Source organism: Megalops cyprinoides, chromosome 15 (assembly GCF_013368585.1).
Source record: "Megalops cyprinoides isolate fMegCyp1 chromosome 15, fMegCyp1.pri, whole genome shotgun sequence".
Classification (NCBI taxonomy): Eukaryota; Metazoa; Chordata; class Actinopteri; order Elopiformes; family Megalopidae; genus Megalops; species Megalops cyprinoides.
This window is the reverse complement of record NC_050597.1, coordinates 29,193,468-29,207,908: the sequence shown is the minus strand read 5'-3', so window position 1 is coordinate 29,207,908 and position 14,441 is coordinate 29,193,468. Positions and strand designations below refer to the sequence as shown.

At 39.7% G+C, this 14,441-nt stretch overlaps 1 protein-coding gene across 1 annotated transcript in view; it reads right to left on the bottom strand.

Annotated features, from left to right (window-relative positions):
* The window catches only part of hpse2 (heparanase 2), a 106,916-nt gene that overhangs the window by 55,968 nt on the left and 36,507 nt on the right, over window positions 1–14,441 (bottom strand). Inside the window, exons 4-5 of the mRNA XM_036547350.1 lie at window positions 2,850–3,023; window positions 1,383–1,554 (exon numbers count right to left, since the gene is read on the bottom strand). Coding sequence (XP_036403243.1) covers window positions 1,383–1,554; window positions 2,850–3,023 — 346 coding nt within the window. The remainder of the gene's footprint in view (window positions 1–1,382; window positions 1,555–2,849; window positions 3,024–14,441) is intronic.

Sequence of the window (14,441 nt, the reverse complement as noted above, 5' to 3'; positions counted from 1 at the left end):
AAATGTCAGTGTGTGTGTGTGTAGGGGGGGGTGAAGACGCAGCCACAACGTGCTCTACGCTCTGTATATTTTCCTGCTTTTTTGTCCTTTGCCAAGCACATGTCTGGTTGCAGGGAATATGTTTGTTCTAACATGCATACAAATAAAAAGGTTTCTATAAGTTACTCATGTGAACCCCTTAAATATGGTAGTAATATCAATTAACCAGTAAAGATGGACAGTCTATAATAAATTGCCTGTTCAGTCCAGCCAAGTAATTGCCCAGTTCTTTTAAAAACACTGCAAAGCTTTTTTTGAGACAGTCAAATTTGCTCAGGGTACAACATGAACAAAAATATTTTGAATCTTTATAGTAGCACATTCCTCAAATGTATTAAATTTATGGCAGCTAAAATGTAGAGATAAAATAAAGGTCAGTACTTAGTTAACAGCTCAATCAAACCTAAGTGATTATGATACAGTTTTAATTTTCTATCCATATCAGTATCAAAATACCAAAATTCCCAAACTGTTCTGGGAGGCATATGTGACATAATTATTGTTAGCCTGATTTCTGACTGTTATTTGTATAACCTGGATAGGTACACTTTTCTTCTCTTGTGGTGGTGGATCGCTGTGGATAAGAGCGTCTGGTAAATGCATGTAATGTAATGTGAGAATACTAATGACACAGACTGACAGGCTCGATGTGGGAGCAGTCAGGGTGAACACATGTACACCAGTTTTAAAAGGTGACAGATCTATTTGTAAGTGCTTCATTGTCATTCAACATACAGATGTGATTACTCAGACACAGTATCCTGTAAGTTTCCAGTTCAAGCAGCAGAAGGCCCAAGTGAGATTATGTTTAATAGGTTCACCTTAGCCAGCTGCATTATGCTAAGTAATGGGAATAGAAGCCGCAGGGTTTTGGCACTATTCTTATGGTGTTTGGTTCCTGTGACTGTTTAAATATAGTTTCCGCTTTTAGGTGAGAGCAGTTTTGCAGGAGGGCAGAAATGATTTTCCCCATCTCCTACTGAGATTGATCACTTGAAGATACCAGACATTCCTACAATGAATTCAGCTTGCATTTATTCAGTATTTTACATCCATTTCCAATTCCTCTGTGAAAGGCCTATCACTGTCACTGTCAAAGGCCTCTGTTTTGCTTCAGTTATTATACTTATATGTTTGCATTTGCAGACATTGATATACTGCATCCAGCTGAATTTACATCCAATCCTCAAACGTCAGATTGTATTTAATGCGAGAATAGCCTTTATTTGGATAGTTACCAAGGCAAGGTGGCCGTGATGGGAATGATCTTCCAGTGAGTTCACAGGAACATTGTAAGCTGTCATCCACACACCCCCAGCTCCCTAATTTCCAGTCACACTCACCCCTCTAGCAGCAGGATGGCGTTTTTCCGGGGGCGTCCGATGTTGGGCCCATAGAGGCTAGCGCGGCTGTAGAAACGCACTGACTGCAGCAGCGTCCGCAGCTGGATGTAGTCCTGTGCCAGCTGGCTGCTGTTGAGGGTGCGCGCCACCATGGTGCGGTAACTGTTGGGCTCTGGCGGGAGAAGGGGGAGAAGGGCCACTTTAAGAGCAGAGGCGGAGAGTCCGGCAGGGCCGAGGGAACATGAAGGCATGAGATAATTGGGCAATCATTAGTAATGCTGAGGAGAGAGTCCATGCCAGAGGACTGCACTGAACAGGAGGCCCCTTGAAATCCACTGGGATACTCGCTCAATACCAGATTGTAAAGCCTAGTATTCCCAACGAATAACCCACCAAAAGGAATTTGCTGCAGTACTGCTGGCAAGAGAAACATCAGGAGATTTCGCTAAACCCTGCACTGCAGGACTTGTGTGGCTGGCTAGTGACTGTCTGTTTAGCTGAGACAAGGAAAATGTCAACCCCTAACTCCAGAAATTTGCCATGAGGTGAATATAATCCTCACTGTAACCATGTTTCATCTAAAGACAAAAACTGGCAACCGTTACAACAGCGTGTCAATTGGCAAGAGATCCCTGAACGCTAAGGCACTGAGCATGTTCTTAGTTAATCTTATTTGGCCTGTTTATTCAGATCCTATAAATCCTTATTGTTCCTTCGCAAGCCTGTTCTAAATTCAATTTGGTAATTTGTTCTTGGTTAGTTTAATTTAAACGATTGCTATTTTCCAAATTACTGCAAATATACAATTTCCAAATGGCATTTCCACTTTGTATTTTCAAACAAGGATTTGGCATGTCTCAGTGGAAGTATTGGCCTGAGATACAGTGCACTGCATATTGTGTCATGTGTAATAAAACCTTTAACAGTCGTCCAAAATCAAGGCAATGGGGAGTCACCTCTTTTATCCACAATTATGGAATAAGAAACCTCACTCAGGCCTTGAGGAAATTCATGATTTGAAAAGGCAGATGGAAGATCTGCTTACACTATTATGACCTGGCTGTGGGAACTGTATACTAGGAGCAGCATGAAGAAAACTGCGGCCCTGCTTCAGTGCAGTAATGTAAAGACTATGGCAACAGTAATGTGACTTTCTACACAGTAAATAACGTTTGATGCCACAATAAGTCTTTAGGCTATTCCATGTGTTTGCCAAGACTAATTGTAAAAACATGAATATTGCATCTCAATGCATGACATTCACATTCCACAGGTAACTATGCAGTTAGAGCATATCTGAGTCTCTAAAACAATACAACAAAAAAGAACCCGCAACAAGTAACTTTGTGAATTAACATTATCAAATAATGAAAATGATTTCAAGTTGGGTCTGCCCATTGCATACTGGACCAAGGTCATGTGCAACATGTCGGTGATGTTCTCTCTTGGCTGGCCGGCCAAACTCACCATTCCCCAGCTCCCAAGAGATGTTGTATTTCTTGCCGGCACTGTACTTGAGCAAGCTGAGTGCACTGGAGCCATTCCATGAGTAGTCAGGATTGCGGTGCAAGGCGTTGAGCCCGAAGATCAAGTGCAGGCCAGCACAGTCGGCAAAGTTATAGAGTTTGTCTAAAGACCTGGCTGGGAGAAAGCGAGATGCAGTTGTAACATTGTTTCTTTCAGTCTTAAAATCCATCCAGATGCACATACCCTTTATCAGAACCTTCACCATTTCCCCACAAGTGGCCTTGTCTAAAATTGTCTGGGTGACTGTGCAACCAGCTGCTAATTCTGACTATGAAATCAACAAAGTTCACTCAACTATTTCAATAAAGTCCTTAGGAGTGGTTTATGAGCTAATGTCTTGAGTTCTCCTTTTTTTCTATATAAATTCCATTCAGGGTGATGGATAGCAGGTGAACGCTATTGCTCAGAGAACTCAAGCTGTGACCATGCTTCCAGTGAAAAGTGTAAAATAAAGTCCAAGTGTTTAAAGCCACACAGACACACACACAGACACACATGCACAACAGTGCATTAGAGGAATATTGAATTTAGTAAGTTCAAAAGGACATCTTTTATTTGAAAAAAGTCAACATATGGCCAGCTGTAAGGAACATCCTTTGTGGTTGCAATCTCAGCATGGCCCCTGACTGTGTTTTACTGGCCTTAGAATCTATTGGGGTGTGGGGAGTGGGGGGTAGTGGGGGAAGGGGTGGGGTTGACCGATTTCAGCATCATGGAACTCTTTGAGGCATTTCCGAAGCGATGGGTTCTTCAAAGCTGGATTTTTTATGACCGACTGTTGTCTCTAACAGATTCCAGAGGTAATAATAATGCGGACAGGTCTGATTTACTGTATTCATGGGGCACTTCTGTCTGAATTAGTGTTTCCACCTGCTTGACTCTGGGCTGGACACAGGGGGAATTCAGAATTATTGTCTGTGCTAAGGGGGGCAGCTGGTCAACCCATCAGTTAATCAACAGGAGTTCGGGGGTCTTGTGGTTACTTTGCTGATAGCCTTGCTTATCAGACACGCTTCCACTGACATAAGCTGAGTAAATGAGAATACTCTCCTCATAATCCTAGTAAATGTTTTTAAAATGATTATTATTGACTGTTTCTGTGAGATGATAAACGTACGTGTGAGACAGCAAAAAAAGGACAGATGCAGTGGCACATCACATGCCGGTAATTTGAGATCTGTGATTGATGGGTCAATGGTCCATGAAAGTGTCTGTCATGTTTGTGAGTATGCTATTAAACCTCTGGCCTACCGCTAATGTGCCCCTCCTATAGATGCAGACTTGAGATTTGTGTGTTTTTCCAACTGCACAGATGACATTATTGTGATAAGTGGCGATTTAAAACTAGACATATATTCATCCTTTAATGTTCATAGTTTAACCAAGGATCATTTCAATAAAATCCCTTGTCTTTTGAGTACCATCATATACTTACCATGCTTCATCAGGTGTGAATACATAGGACAGGTTGAAAAGACATATTTGCTCAGCAATGAACAATGGCAACATGTGGAGACATGAAAATAACATAAAACAGTTTGAAAATCTGGTAATAATTCTACAATAATTGTTTCATAACTCAGAATTCCTCAGTTGTTTGTTTAAAAACGTCAATGGTATTTTAGGTCAGCGGGAAAGAATGTTTAGATACAACACCAAAAATATTATGGAGTCCTCAGCAGCATTTTGCCACATTTATGAACTGAAAACAACAGACCTCTGGTATGTAACAAGACAGAGATTTAATTCTGGATATGAAGCTTTATGACATGTTCCTAGCTCAGGACTGTAAAGCTCTGAACAATTGTGCATGCTTAACTTTGCCATAAAAAAAAGTAGATGAAATTCCACAGAGTTCAGTCCAACATTTTTCAGATTTCCATGCCATGCTCTCTCTCTCTCTCTCTCTCTCTCTCTCTCTTTCAAATAGATATAGATCTGTAAGAGAGTTTTCAGGGGAACATAATTGTGAGGCTTTGCCCTTTGCACCACCCATCTCCTGTTTTGAAACTATACATTGAGAGCTGAGCAATAAACATAAATATTGCAATGCACTTTGACCACATTTCCTGTTATTAAAAAAAGTGTCCAGATGGGCTAAAGTATTGCAGTTGTTTAAAGAGTTGTAAACCTGTCACAGGCACATCGGGGGTGTTGGAAGAAATGTGCTAAAAGGTAAAACTTTTTGATGTATGTTTGTGATGGCCATTTGACATTGTGTTTGAGTCCTTGTCCTTGAGTCCATTGACCTGAATGAATGTGGTTGTGAAATAGCAAATTCTCTAAAGACTTCTAATAAAACCAGATTTGAAAATTGAAATTAGTAAATGTGTACAATGACTTTTATATTACTAATCTGGGAGAAAACTTCATATCCACAACTGAATTAAAGCGCTGTTCTCAAGGAATTTTTAAACTGATCAACTGCCCTGAAAAAATATAAATCTAACTGAAATCTAATCTAAGTGAAATTAATTTTAATTGCTGAAAAATTCAGTAGGTTTTCATGTAACAAACATCATCATATCATTGGTCCATTAGCAGCCAATGCCAATGCAGCTTTACAAATACCTGATGCAAAGTTTTGTCATCTCACAGAACAACCTAAGGTGCCTTTAAACAACTGCATATTTGGTAAAGTGTTAACAATGAGACTGATTTTACATCCCACTGCACAGGTCATGGAATATTATCGAGCCATTAAAGCTAAGGAATGCCAATCCAAATGAAACTTCCATATAATCCTGCCCCTGCTTTTCAAACAAAGAGTGAAATGAACCACAGACTAGCAATGGACAAGCAGAACTCCAAAAACGACTACACCAGGTGCAATAATTCAAACTGTCTACTTCAAACAAATCAATGTTATTTTCACTCCCCCACAAACTGGTCCAGATAAGTACACTACAAACCTAGTGGACTTCAGAAAATCTGAATTTGTACTGGAATACTCTGTAGATAGGAAAACAGTAGAAGGAAACCATGAAACTACAAGATTATACACTACTAATGCCAGAATAAATTATGTTGATAAATCATCAATATGGAATCAATGAATCATTAATATAGAACTAATGAATTCAAAATGTCCTGCTGCATTTATATTAAATGTTAAGGCTCCTACTCAGGGCTGTAACCACATTACATTTCTTACTGTGGCCACCATTACATATTTTCTTTATCTTCTGTGTTTGCAGTGAAATATTTTACAATGGGTATGCACACTCCCTGGCATGGCACTATATTTTACTGTATGAGTAATCAATGAAAGATACACAAAGATGAATCTGTTACCAGCACAGTCAAAATTGCCAATGTCTGCAACTACACAAGAGACAATAATACGCCTATAGTTGCTGAATCAAAATGGTTTGTGTAACTTGTGCTGTATTTAGCCTGGGTAAATACAGCACAAATAGCTACATAGTATCCTTGTGGCTGTGATCTCAAAGTTGCCAAGTCAACTTGAATAACGCTAACCGCTAGCTGATAAATGCAGTAGTTAGCCTTAACCAAAAAAGATGACTGCTCAGTAGAATTTAGTTTGCAAGAACATAATCCATAAGCCAAGGGTAAATATGTAGAAATTCAAATTATATTTATTTGAAGGAAAAGAAGAGTGGTTGTTCCCAGAGTCTGACAAATTTGTGACAAACTGTTAGCCATGACAGCAATGTTGGCTATGTATGTGCAACTGAAAATTGGTCTTTTTATTTATTCTTTAGAAATGTATTCTTTATAAATGAAACAAAAATGATAATACCTCAGACTCCAACTTTGGGTATGATCAGCAATGTAACTTCTTAGCCTTAGTGTCTCTATTACTATGGAAATAAGACCCGCCAAATAAAACAAGCAAACATCATCATTTGAGGCCAGTACAAGTTGGGCTACAGTCTGGGCCATATTTTAGCTTGTTGTGTAGTCAGCACATTCTATAGATGGCTAAGTAAAAAAAAAAAAACAAAGAGATCATAACCACGGACATGACTTAAGTGTACTCAGTGGTAGTTCCAGCCATCATACTCAGTACACGACAATAGGTGCCCAGGTATCTTCAGAAAAAAATATTAATAGTTTGTAAGCAATGCACTTAATTAATCTAAAAATACATACACATTAACATGATTTACATTGCACACAATGAAACAGTACACTCTTGACAAATATTTCAGTCCTGTAGAATTATTCAGTAATACATTGACCGTTAAGCAATGAAGAATCCTGTTTACACTCATCGGAATATTAAATGGGATGGTTATTTCTTTTGCTGCACAGTCTTGGGAGAAATGCAAATGTGTGGTCAGTGGTGGTGCGTGTAGAGGCAGCCATCTGGAGGGATCTGGTTACAACAGAACCCTTACTATGCAGACCTCTCCGTCACTGCGGTGTACCCAGGACATTGTTTTTGTACCATTTTGTCACAACTCTGAAAGAAACACTGGGCTACAGACGAAACCATTAATGCCCCCATTTTCATCAGAGGCCAAAGCTTGCTGTCATCAAACATGCTGAGATATCAACAGAGTTCATTTAACACATAAACCTGTGGTAGGCGGGTCTTTTTTCCTTTCTTTAAAAAAATGTGACAACGATATAAAGTGGGTCAGATATTAAAGGAGGCTATATTAACCACATTCGCCTGCACACATTTTTGCCATTATCTGCAATCAGCAAACTCTAGATCTGCTCAACATCATGTTGGACCTGGGGCAGTATCCAGCCTTTTGTATATAGCTATATGTGAGGTGCTACAGCATACACTGCATTAACTTGCTGTAAGTTCAACTACACTACTCCAGTGGCCACTGGAGAGAGTTTCACATATTTCTTAAATAGCTGGATTCAAGGGGACAAAACTTGTGTCTGGGTTTCAGATATGTTTCATATGTCTAAGGTATACTGCATATGTTGTCTTCCAATGATTCTGAACTGAGTCAGTCAGTTCAGTTTCCTCCACGACTGCAATACAAACAGATTACAGCACAGTTCAAAAAGTCTGTGTGTTGCAACCAAAGCGAGGAGAATAAATGCATCTAGTCTTTTCCATTTAATATCAGTCCTCTTATAAACCTTGCAAGTTATTTCAAATTCAAGCCGGGCAAATACCAATCTATGAGTTGCCTGTAGTACTGTGCAGCCACTGGTAGAGTTTACCAAAGGAAGAATATATTGTTTAACATATGATTTTAAGCCGCCATTTAATTGGACCCATTTCCTATTTAATGCTCTTACTGTCTACAGCGAAAATATATGAATCAGTCTATATGTAGACTATGCAGTGTATTTTTTTCCATCCATCACCATAGAACTAGTCATGCTGCCACTATCTTCCCGTTGATGGCATCAGCACTGACCCAAGATTTACCCATTTTCTGGGAAATAATAAATAAATACCATGGTGTGGTGTTTCCCCCAGGAAATTATCTGTAATATAGAAGCTGTTGGGGGGGGGGTGGCTTCTATAAGCAGCGTATGTGACCCTTTTTGTGATAAGAACAGTGCCAAAAAGCATTGAGTTCATGTTTTCATATTTGATATTTGAGTGTGGAAGCTGAGAGGCCTGTTAACACCAGCAGGAGTCACTGGGGGGGAACAAAACTCAGTCAAACCTGCTTTATTTTCATTTGGAAGTGATTTTGGAAGAACCTGACCTGGAGGTAAAGACATCATGTATGTTCTGACCATATTAAAATGTTGCAGATTTCCCCACTTCCGCCAAAGTATATTCACACCTTTAGAATATGGATTTTTCAGTAAAGGCTCAGTGGAGCCTGCAAAAAAACTATCCACATGTATATCTGGAAATTTAATGAAAACGGGCATTAAGGCATTTTGAACAGAATTTAAATCAGGCCTTACAAGTGTAGGTAACATTACTGTCACAAACAGTTACTGATTCTTATCCACAGAGTCCCTTCCATCACTGGTGATTTCATGTTTAGTACATCTTACAAAATATTGGTCAGTGGGTTAAATTGAACAATTCAGGCCACTGCACTGTTAACAGTGAGGGGTATACTGTACCCTCGGCAGCACAAAGGGAGGTCCCTCTGTCTCTCACCCTTGTGCACTAGGTTCATGTGAATAAAATGGTATCAAAGGCAGGTGTGATGGAAAGCAGGGCCTGTCAGAGTGGTAGGAAAAGGAGAAAAACATGTGGCAGAAGGCTAAGGGCTTCCAGACTTCCACACACCTGAGCCTCGCCTGTCTGCACCCCTTGCGGCTACCAGCACAGCCCAACATCCCCCAATGGCCACCCTGCCAAATGGAGCAACTGAAGAGACGTTTGCTGGATATCAAGTTAGCTTGGCTGGGTAACAGGTTGCCCTTTGACCCAAAACAAGAATAGTTTTAAAAAGAGAGCGTCTCTCGTGCATCTTAGCTGCTCAGTCCCAGTAAGAGTTCTGGTTGACACTGATTACAATTGTATAGTATGTGTCATTTGTGGGACAAGAGAGGAGTTTGTCAGGAATTATGCATAGGAACAAAGACAGAATGCTACCTTTCTCATTTCCCCCTCCTTTCTGCTGGTTTCACTAACACTGACGTGACCTGATTATTGGCCTTGCACCACCTTTAAATTCAGTGGAATTCAGTGATATTTTATCCCAGTCACAATATTAGAGTTATGTCTATACTGAAGCAATATAAAGTTTCTTACCAGTATTTTGTTTCAACCATATTTGTGAAAAACAGTCTGACAAATATCACTGCAACTTGTGAAATCATTGTCTTGTGATGCCAATGTTTCCCTGGCTTAATGAAACTAAAACATTAGAATACAAAGCCCTGAACAAAGCCTAAAGAAGACTACTTTCTGCCTGCTGCAGTGCTGAGTCAGCCAACTATTGCTGTGAAAGTTGTGAACTGTAATGTACAGGAAATGAAAGCTTAGGAAATAAATACTGAGTGAAACACATGCAAGGAGAATGGGGGCTGTATGTAGGGACCATGCACTCACCTCCAGTGAGTCAAGTGGTCTTTTCTCATATCTACAAGCATACCAACGGCCATGAATTTTCTTGGAAATCCTGTTGTAACTGCCTTCCATAATCTACCCTAATGCCTTTTAATACATTTTTCCAAAACAACTTTATGTCAATCCAACAATGTATGTACATGGAAATACAGTTGTGCTCAAAAGTTTGCATACCTTGGGAGAATTTGCAAGATGTGTACCATTTTTTAAAGAAAACATGAGTGAGAAGGCAAAACACGTGTATTTTATTTCTTATAGGACTCAAGTTCATATGTAAGGTATAACAGAATGGCACAATCATCATACAAAACATGACAATGAAGAAAATGAGGAAATAATCCCTGTTCAAAAGTTTGCATACCTTTAGCTCTTAATTGCCCCCTTTAGCATCAATGATGGCATGCAGTCTTTTGTAATAATTGTGCATGAGGTCCTTAATTCTCTCAGGTGGTATAGCTGCCCATTCTTCTTGGCAAAATGCCCCCAGTTCCTGTAAATTTTTAGGCTGCACGTTTGAGTTCTCCCCAAAGTGGCTCAATGATGTTGAGGTCAGGAGACTGTGATGGCCACTCCAGAACCTTCACCTTTTTCTGCTGTAGCCATTGGAGGGTCAACTTGGCCTTGTGCTTCAGATCATTGTCATGTTGGAATATCCAAGAGCGTCCCATGTGCAGCTTCTGTGCTGTAGAATGCAAATTGTCTGCCAGTATTTTCTGATAACATGCTGCATTCATCTTGCCATCAATTTTGACTAACTTCCCTGTGCCACTGGAGCTCACACAGCCCCAAAACATAAGAGATCCACCACCATGCTTTACAGTGGGGATGGTGTACTTTTCACCATAGGCCTTGTTGACTCCTCTCCAAACATAGCGTTTATGGTTGTGACTATAAAGTTCAATTTTGGTCTCATTACTCCAAATGACTGTGCTCCAGAAGCTGTGAGGCTTGTCTAGGTGTTGTCTGGCGTACTGTAAGCGGGCCTTTTTCTGGCATGGGCGCAGTAACGGCTTTCTTCTGGCAACTTGACCATGCAGGTCATTTGTGTTCAAGTACCTCCTTATTGTGCTCCTTGAAACAACAACACCATTTTTTTCCAGAGCAGCCTGTATTTCTCTCAACGTCTTTGCATCCCGAACAATTCTTCTGGCAGTAGTGGGTGAAATCTTTCTTGGTCTACCTGACCGTGACTTAGTATCAATAGAACCTCTTATTTTCCACCTCTTTATCAGGGTTTGAACAGTACTGACTGGCATTTTCAAGTGTTTAGATATCTTTCTATATCCTTTTCCTGCTTTATAAAGTTCAACTACCTTAGTACGCAGGTCCATTGGCAGTTCTTTTGTATTCCCCATGGTGCAGTATCCAGCCAAGTCAGTGCATCACCTCATGAGCTGAGAAACTCACTGACTATTTATGCACAGACACTAATTACAATTACAATGAGTCACAGGTGTGGGAACTTCCCTTTAATAGTCATTTAAACCTGTGTGTGTCAACCTGTGTGTTTATAATGTGGCCAAACATTCAAGGATATGTGAACTTTTGATCAGGGCTGTTTGGGTGATTTCAGTTATTATGATTTAAAAAGGAGTCAAACAACTATGTGATAATAAATGACTTCATGTGACCACTATCCTTAAATAAGAAAAAAAATTTTGCATTATCAGTCATATTTTCCAAATAAATGCCAATGTTTAACAATTTCTCTCAGAGTATGCAAACTTTTGAGCACAACTGTACCAAAGCTACCCAAGAAGCATATCAAATTAAAATGCAGGATGTTCACTGCAATCCATCATTAAATTAAAGGCCATGCTATCACATTTTCCAGCTCCTCCTCCCCAAAGTTAAAAATTAGAGCTGTTCAGTGTTGATACAGTGAGTAATTACTCTCTGAGGGGCATTTAAAGTCTTTTTTCCAAGTGATCCCGTGGCCCTTGTGTGCAGGTGGGATGTTACCATACAGGGAGTGACTCTGGGGTTTGCATTTGGAAACATACTCAAGTGTTTCCAGATCAGCCAAGGTTAAGCATGTGGAATCACTGCACAAGGCTCAATGCATCACATCGTGAGGAGAACAGAGGTCACTTCGCTAAAGAATTTGCATTGCTTGCTCACCATTAGCCACAAAAGGTACACAATAACTGCAATGTGCAATAGCTGCCATTAAGATAAATTACAAATTGGACAAATAACATCCCAAATCCACAGCTGCTAGAAGCAGACTGTTATTGTTGGAACATTTTATGGTTGGATTTACAAGAATTGCTGGATGTCTGTAGTTATTTTTATGTATTTATTTTCTTTATCTGACAGTTTGGACTTTAAGCTATTCTGATTGCAGATGGCATGTTTTTCCTTAATAATATTTTTCAAAAAATCATTTAAATCATTAGCGTGTTCTTAATATTTGGTGCAGTGATCAGTCTCAGACTTGGCAGCTGTGAATTTAAGGGACTTTATTTTACTATCAGTTGTTATCAGCTGAAAAGCACTCAAAATTTTGAAGGAAATCATTCCTTGGAGCTGACAGCAAATTAACTGAACATGCAAGGAGTTGCTCCAATACTTTCTTTAAATGAAAAAAGCCACCAAACCAAATCCTGACAGCCACCTTGAGTTCTTTGATCGCATAGCTATGTTTGTCTCTTTCTGCTCTTACTTAAAGTATTCATGCTTGCATTGTGCAAATACAGACATGCAACACATTTTGAGGAACAGATTTTCTGCGCTGGGTTTTTGATATGTCAACTCAAAAATTCCCCTGCTCCCCAGGCGTGATGGAAACAGTGGGGTCTGGAGACTGTCAGAACAGCTATCTGATCCAAGTCCACCATGACAGCCAGACTTGCACCAGAGTGCCATGGCTCATTTCTGCAACAGGAGGCTTGGTTTAGGGCACGTGATTACCTACAGCGATGTGGAAATTGACACAAATTAAAAAATTGAAATCCAAAGAAACAAAACCCTTTCCCTACACACCCCCATCCTTGCTATCCTGTTTCTCTTTTGAACTCTTTTAAATGAGCCAATTTCAGAAGGCATAGATGCATTTTAAATGTTTGTTTGATTTGGGATGTTTTGCCAGCTAATGCAACAGACATGTATTTCACTCTGGGAAACAATCTCCATCATGCCCTGGGAGTGAATCAACAAATTACAAAATGCTATATCACAATAAAAGTCCTGTCAACAACAGATGAAGTTAGAGTACTCCTGTACTGTACCCCTGCTTTTCTTTCATCTACTCCTAGACGTGTTATAGAGATTCCCCAGTGACTTTGGAGAAATTCAGAGACTAAGGAATAAGCCAACACTGAGAGACACATAAGGCATATGAATAACGTAATGAATACAGATGGATCCTTGGACAATCCTCTGTGCTGCTCTGATCTTCTTTTGAGTCATGAGGAGACCGCTGGGACAGCTACTGTATGCCAGCTTTATGATCGATGCCTAATATTGAGAACAGCACACTAAACTTCCTGAATTGACAACTGGGGCAACAAATGAGGGGAGGTTTAGAGAGATCTGGATTTGTGAGCAACTTTAAATTCTTTCTGCATGGAAGCATTTTGTGGAACCTCTCTCTGCAACCATCTGGGCTTCCAAAGAATGGATTTAACATGCATCAAAAAAGTCAGGGCCTCTCTCCAACAAGGGAAATGGTCTCATACCTTGCAGGCCGGTAGAGTGATATGTATGAATCTGGGTCCAAACAACAACAGGGTGTGGCTGTGTTTACCTGGACAGATTCCCACAGGTAGATCACCTTCTCTGTGAGGTTTGAAATAAGAGTTCATGCAGACGCAATATAGTTATTTTAATATTACACTTCACTGTGTTAAAGTCCCCTCACCTTCCAACTCGTATTATTCACTTGTAGCTTGGGAGTACAAGAAGCTTTGCAACAAATATAACATAGAGCTTGCTGACACCTCCTGGATTACTTCAGACAACAATCACTATGGAATAATCAAAAAATTATTGATTAATTTTTAATCAGTAGAGCAGATAATTTTATCTGTGAGAATGTTTAGACTAAACTGATTAAACAGATTAGATTATCTGATCTGTGAGAAAATATTAAACTGAAGTGAGAATACATACAGTGACAGAGAGATGAGAAGCTTCAACAAACTTTCATAACCAATGTATTCTCTTGAAAGGTATCCCTAAACCATTCTAGACCACTGCACATGTAGGATTTAGATGAGTCTATCTAAGTCATCCCATAAACATGTCTACATTACCCTGCACACATCTAAGCCTTCACATACTTTTTTATGTATAAACCACCTCATATGTGTAGACAACCTTTAGGCCATGATGTACACATCCAATCCTCTCTTGGATAAACCTTCCAACGCAAAGTTGAAGACCACCCTCACACAAGGTGAAACCACTCTGGCAACACAGCTCTCCACATATCCACAGTTTAAATTCCCTCTACACCTGCATCATACAAGATACATCTGTAGCCATTGCATCATATTCTTTCAAATAATGCAATTTCAGGTCAACATACAACAAATATAATTTCTAGT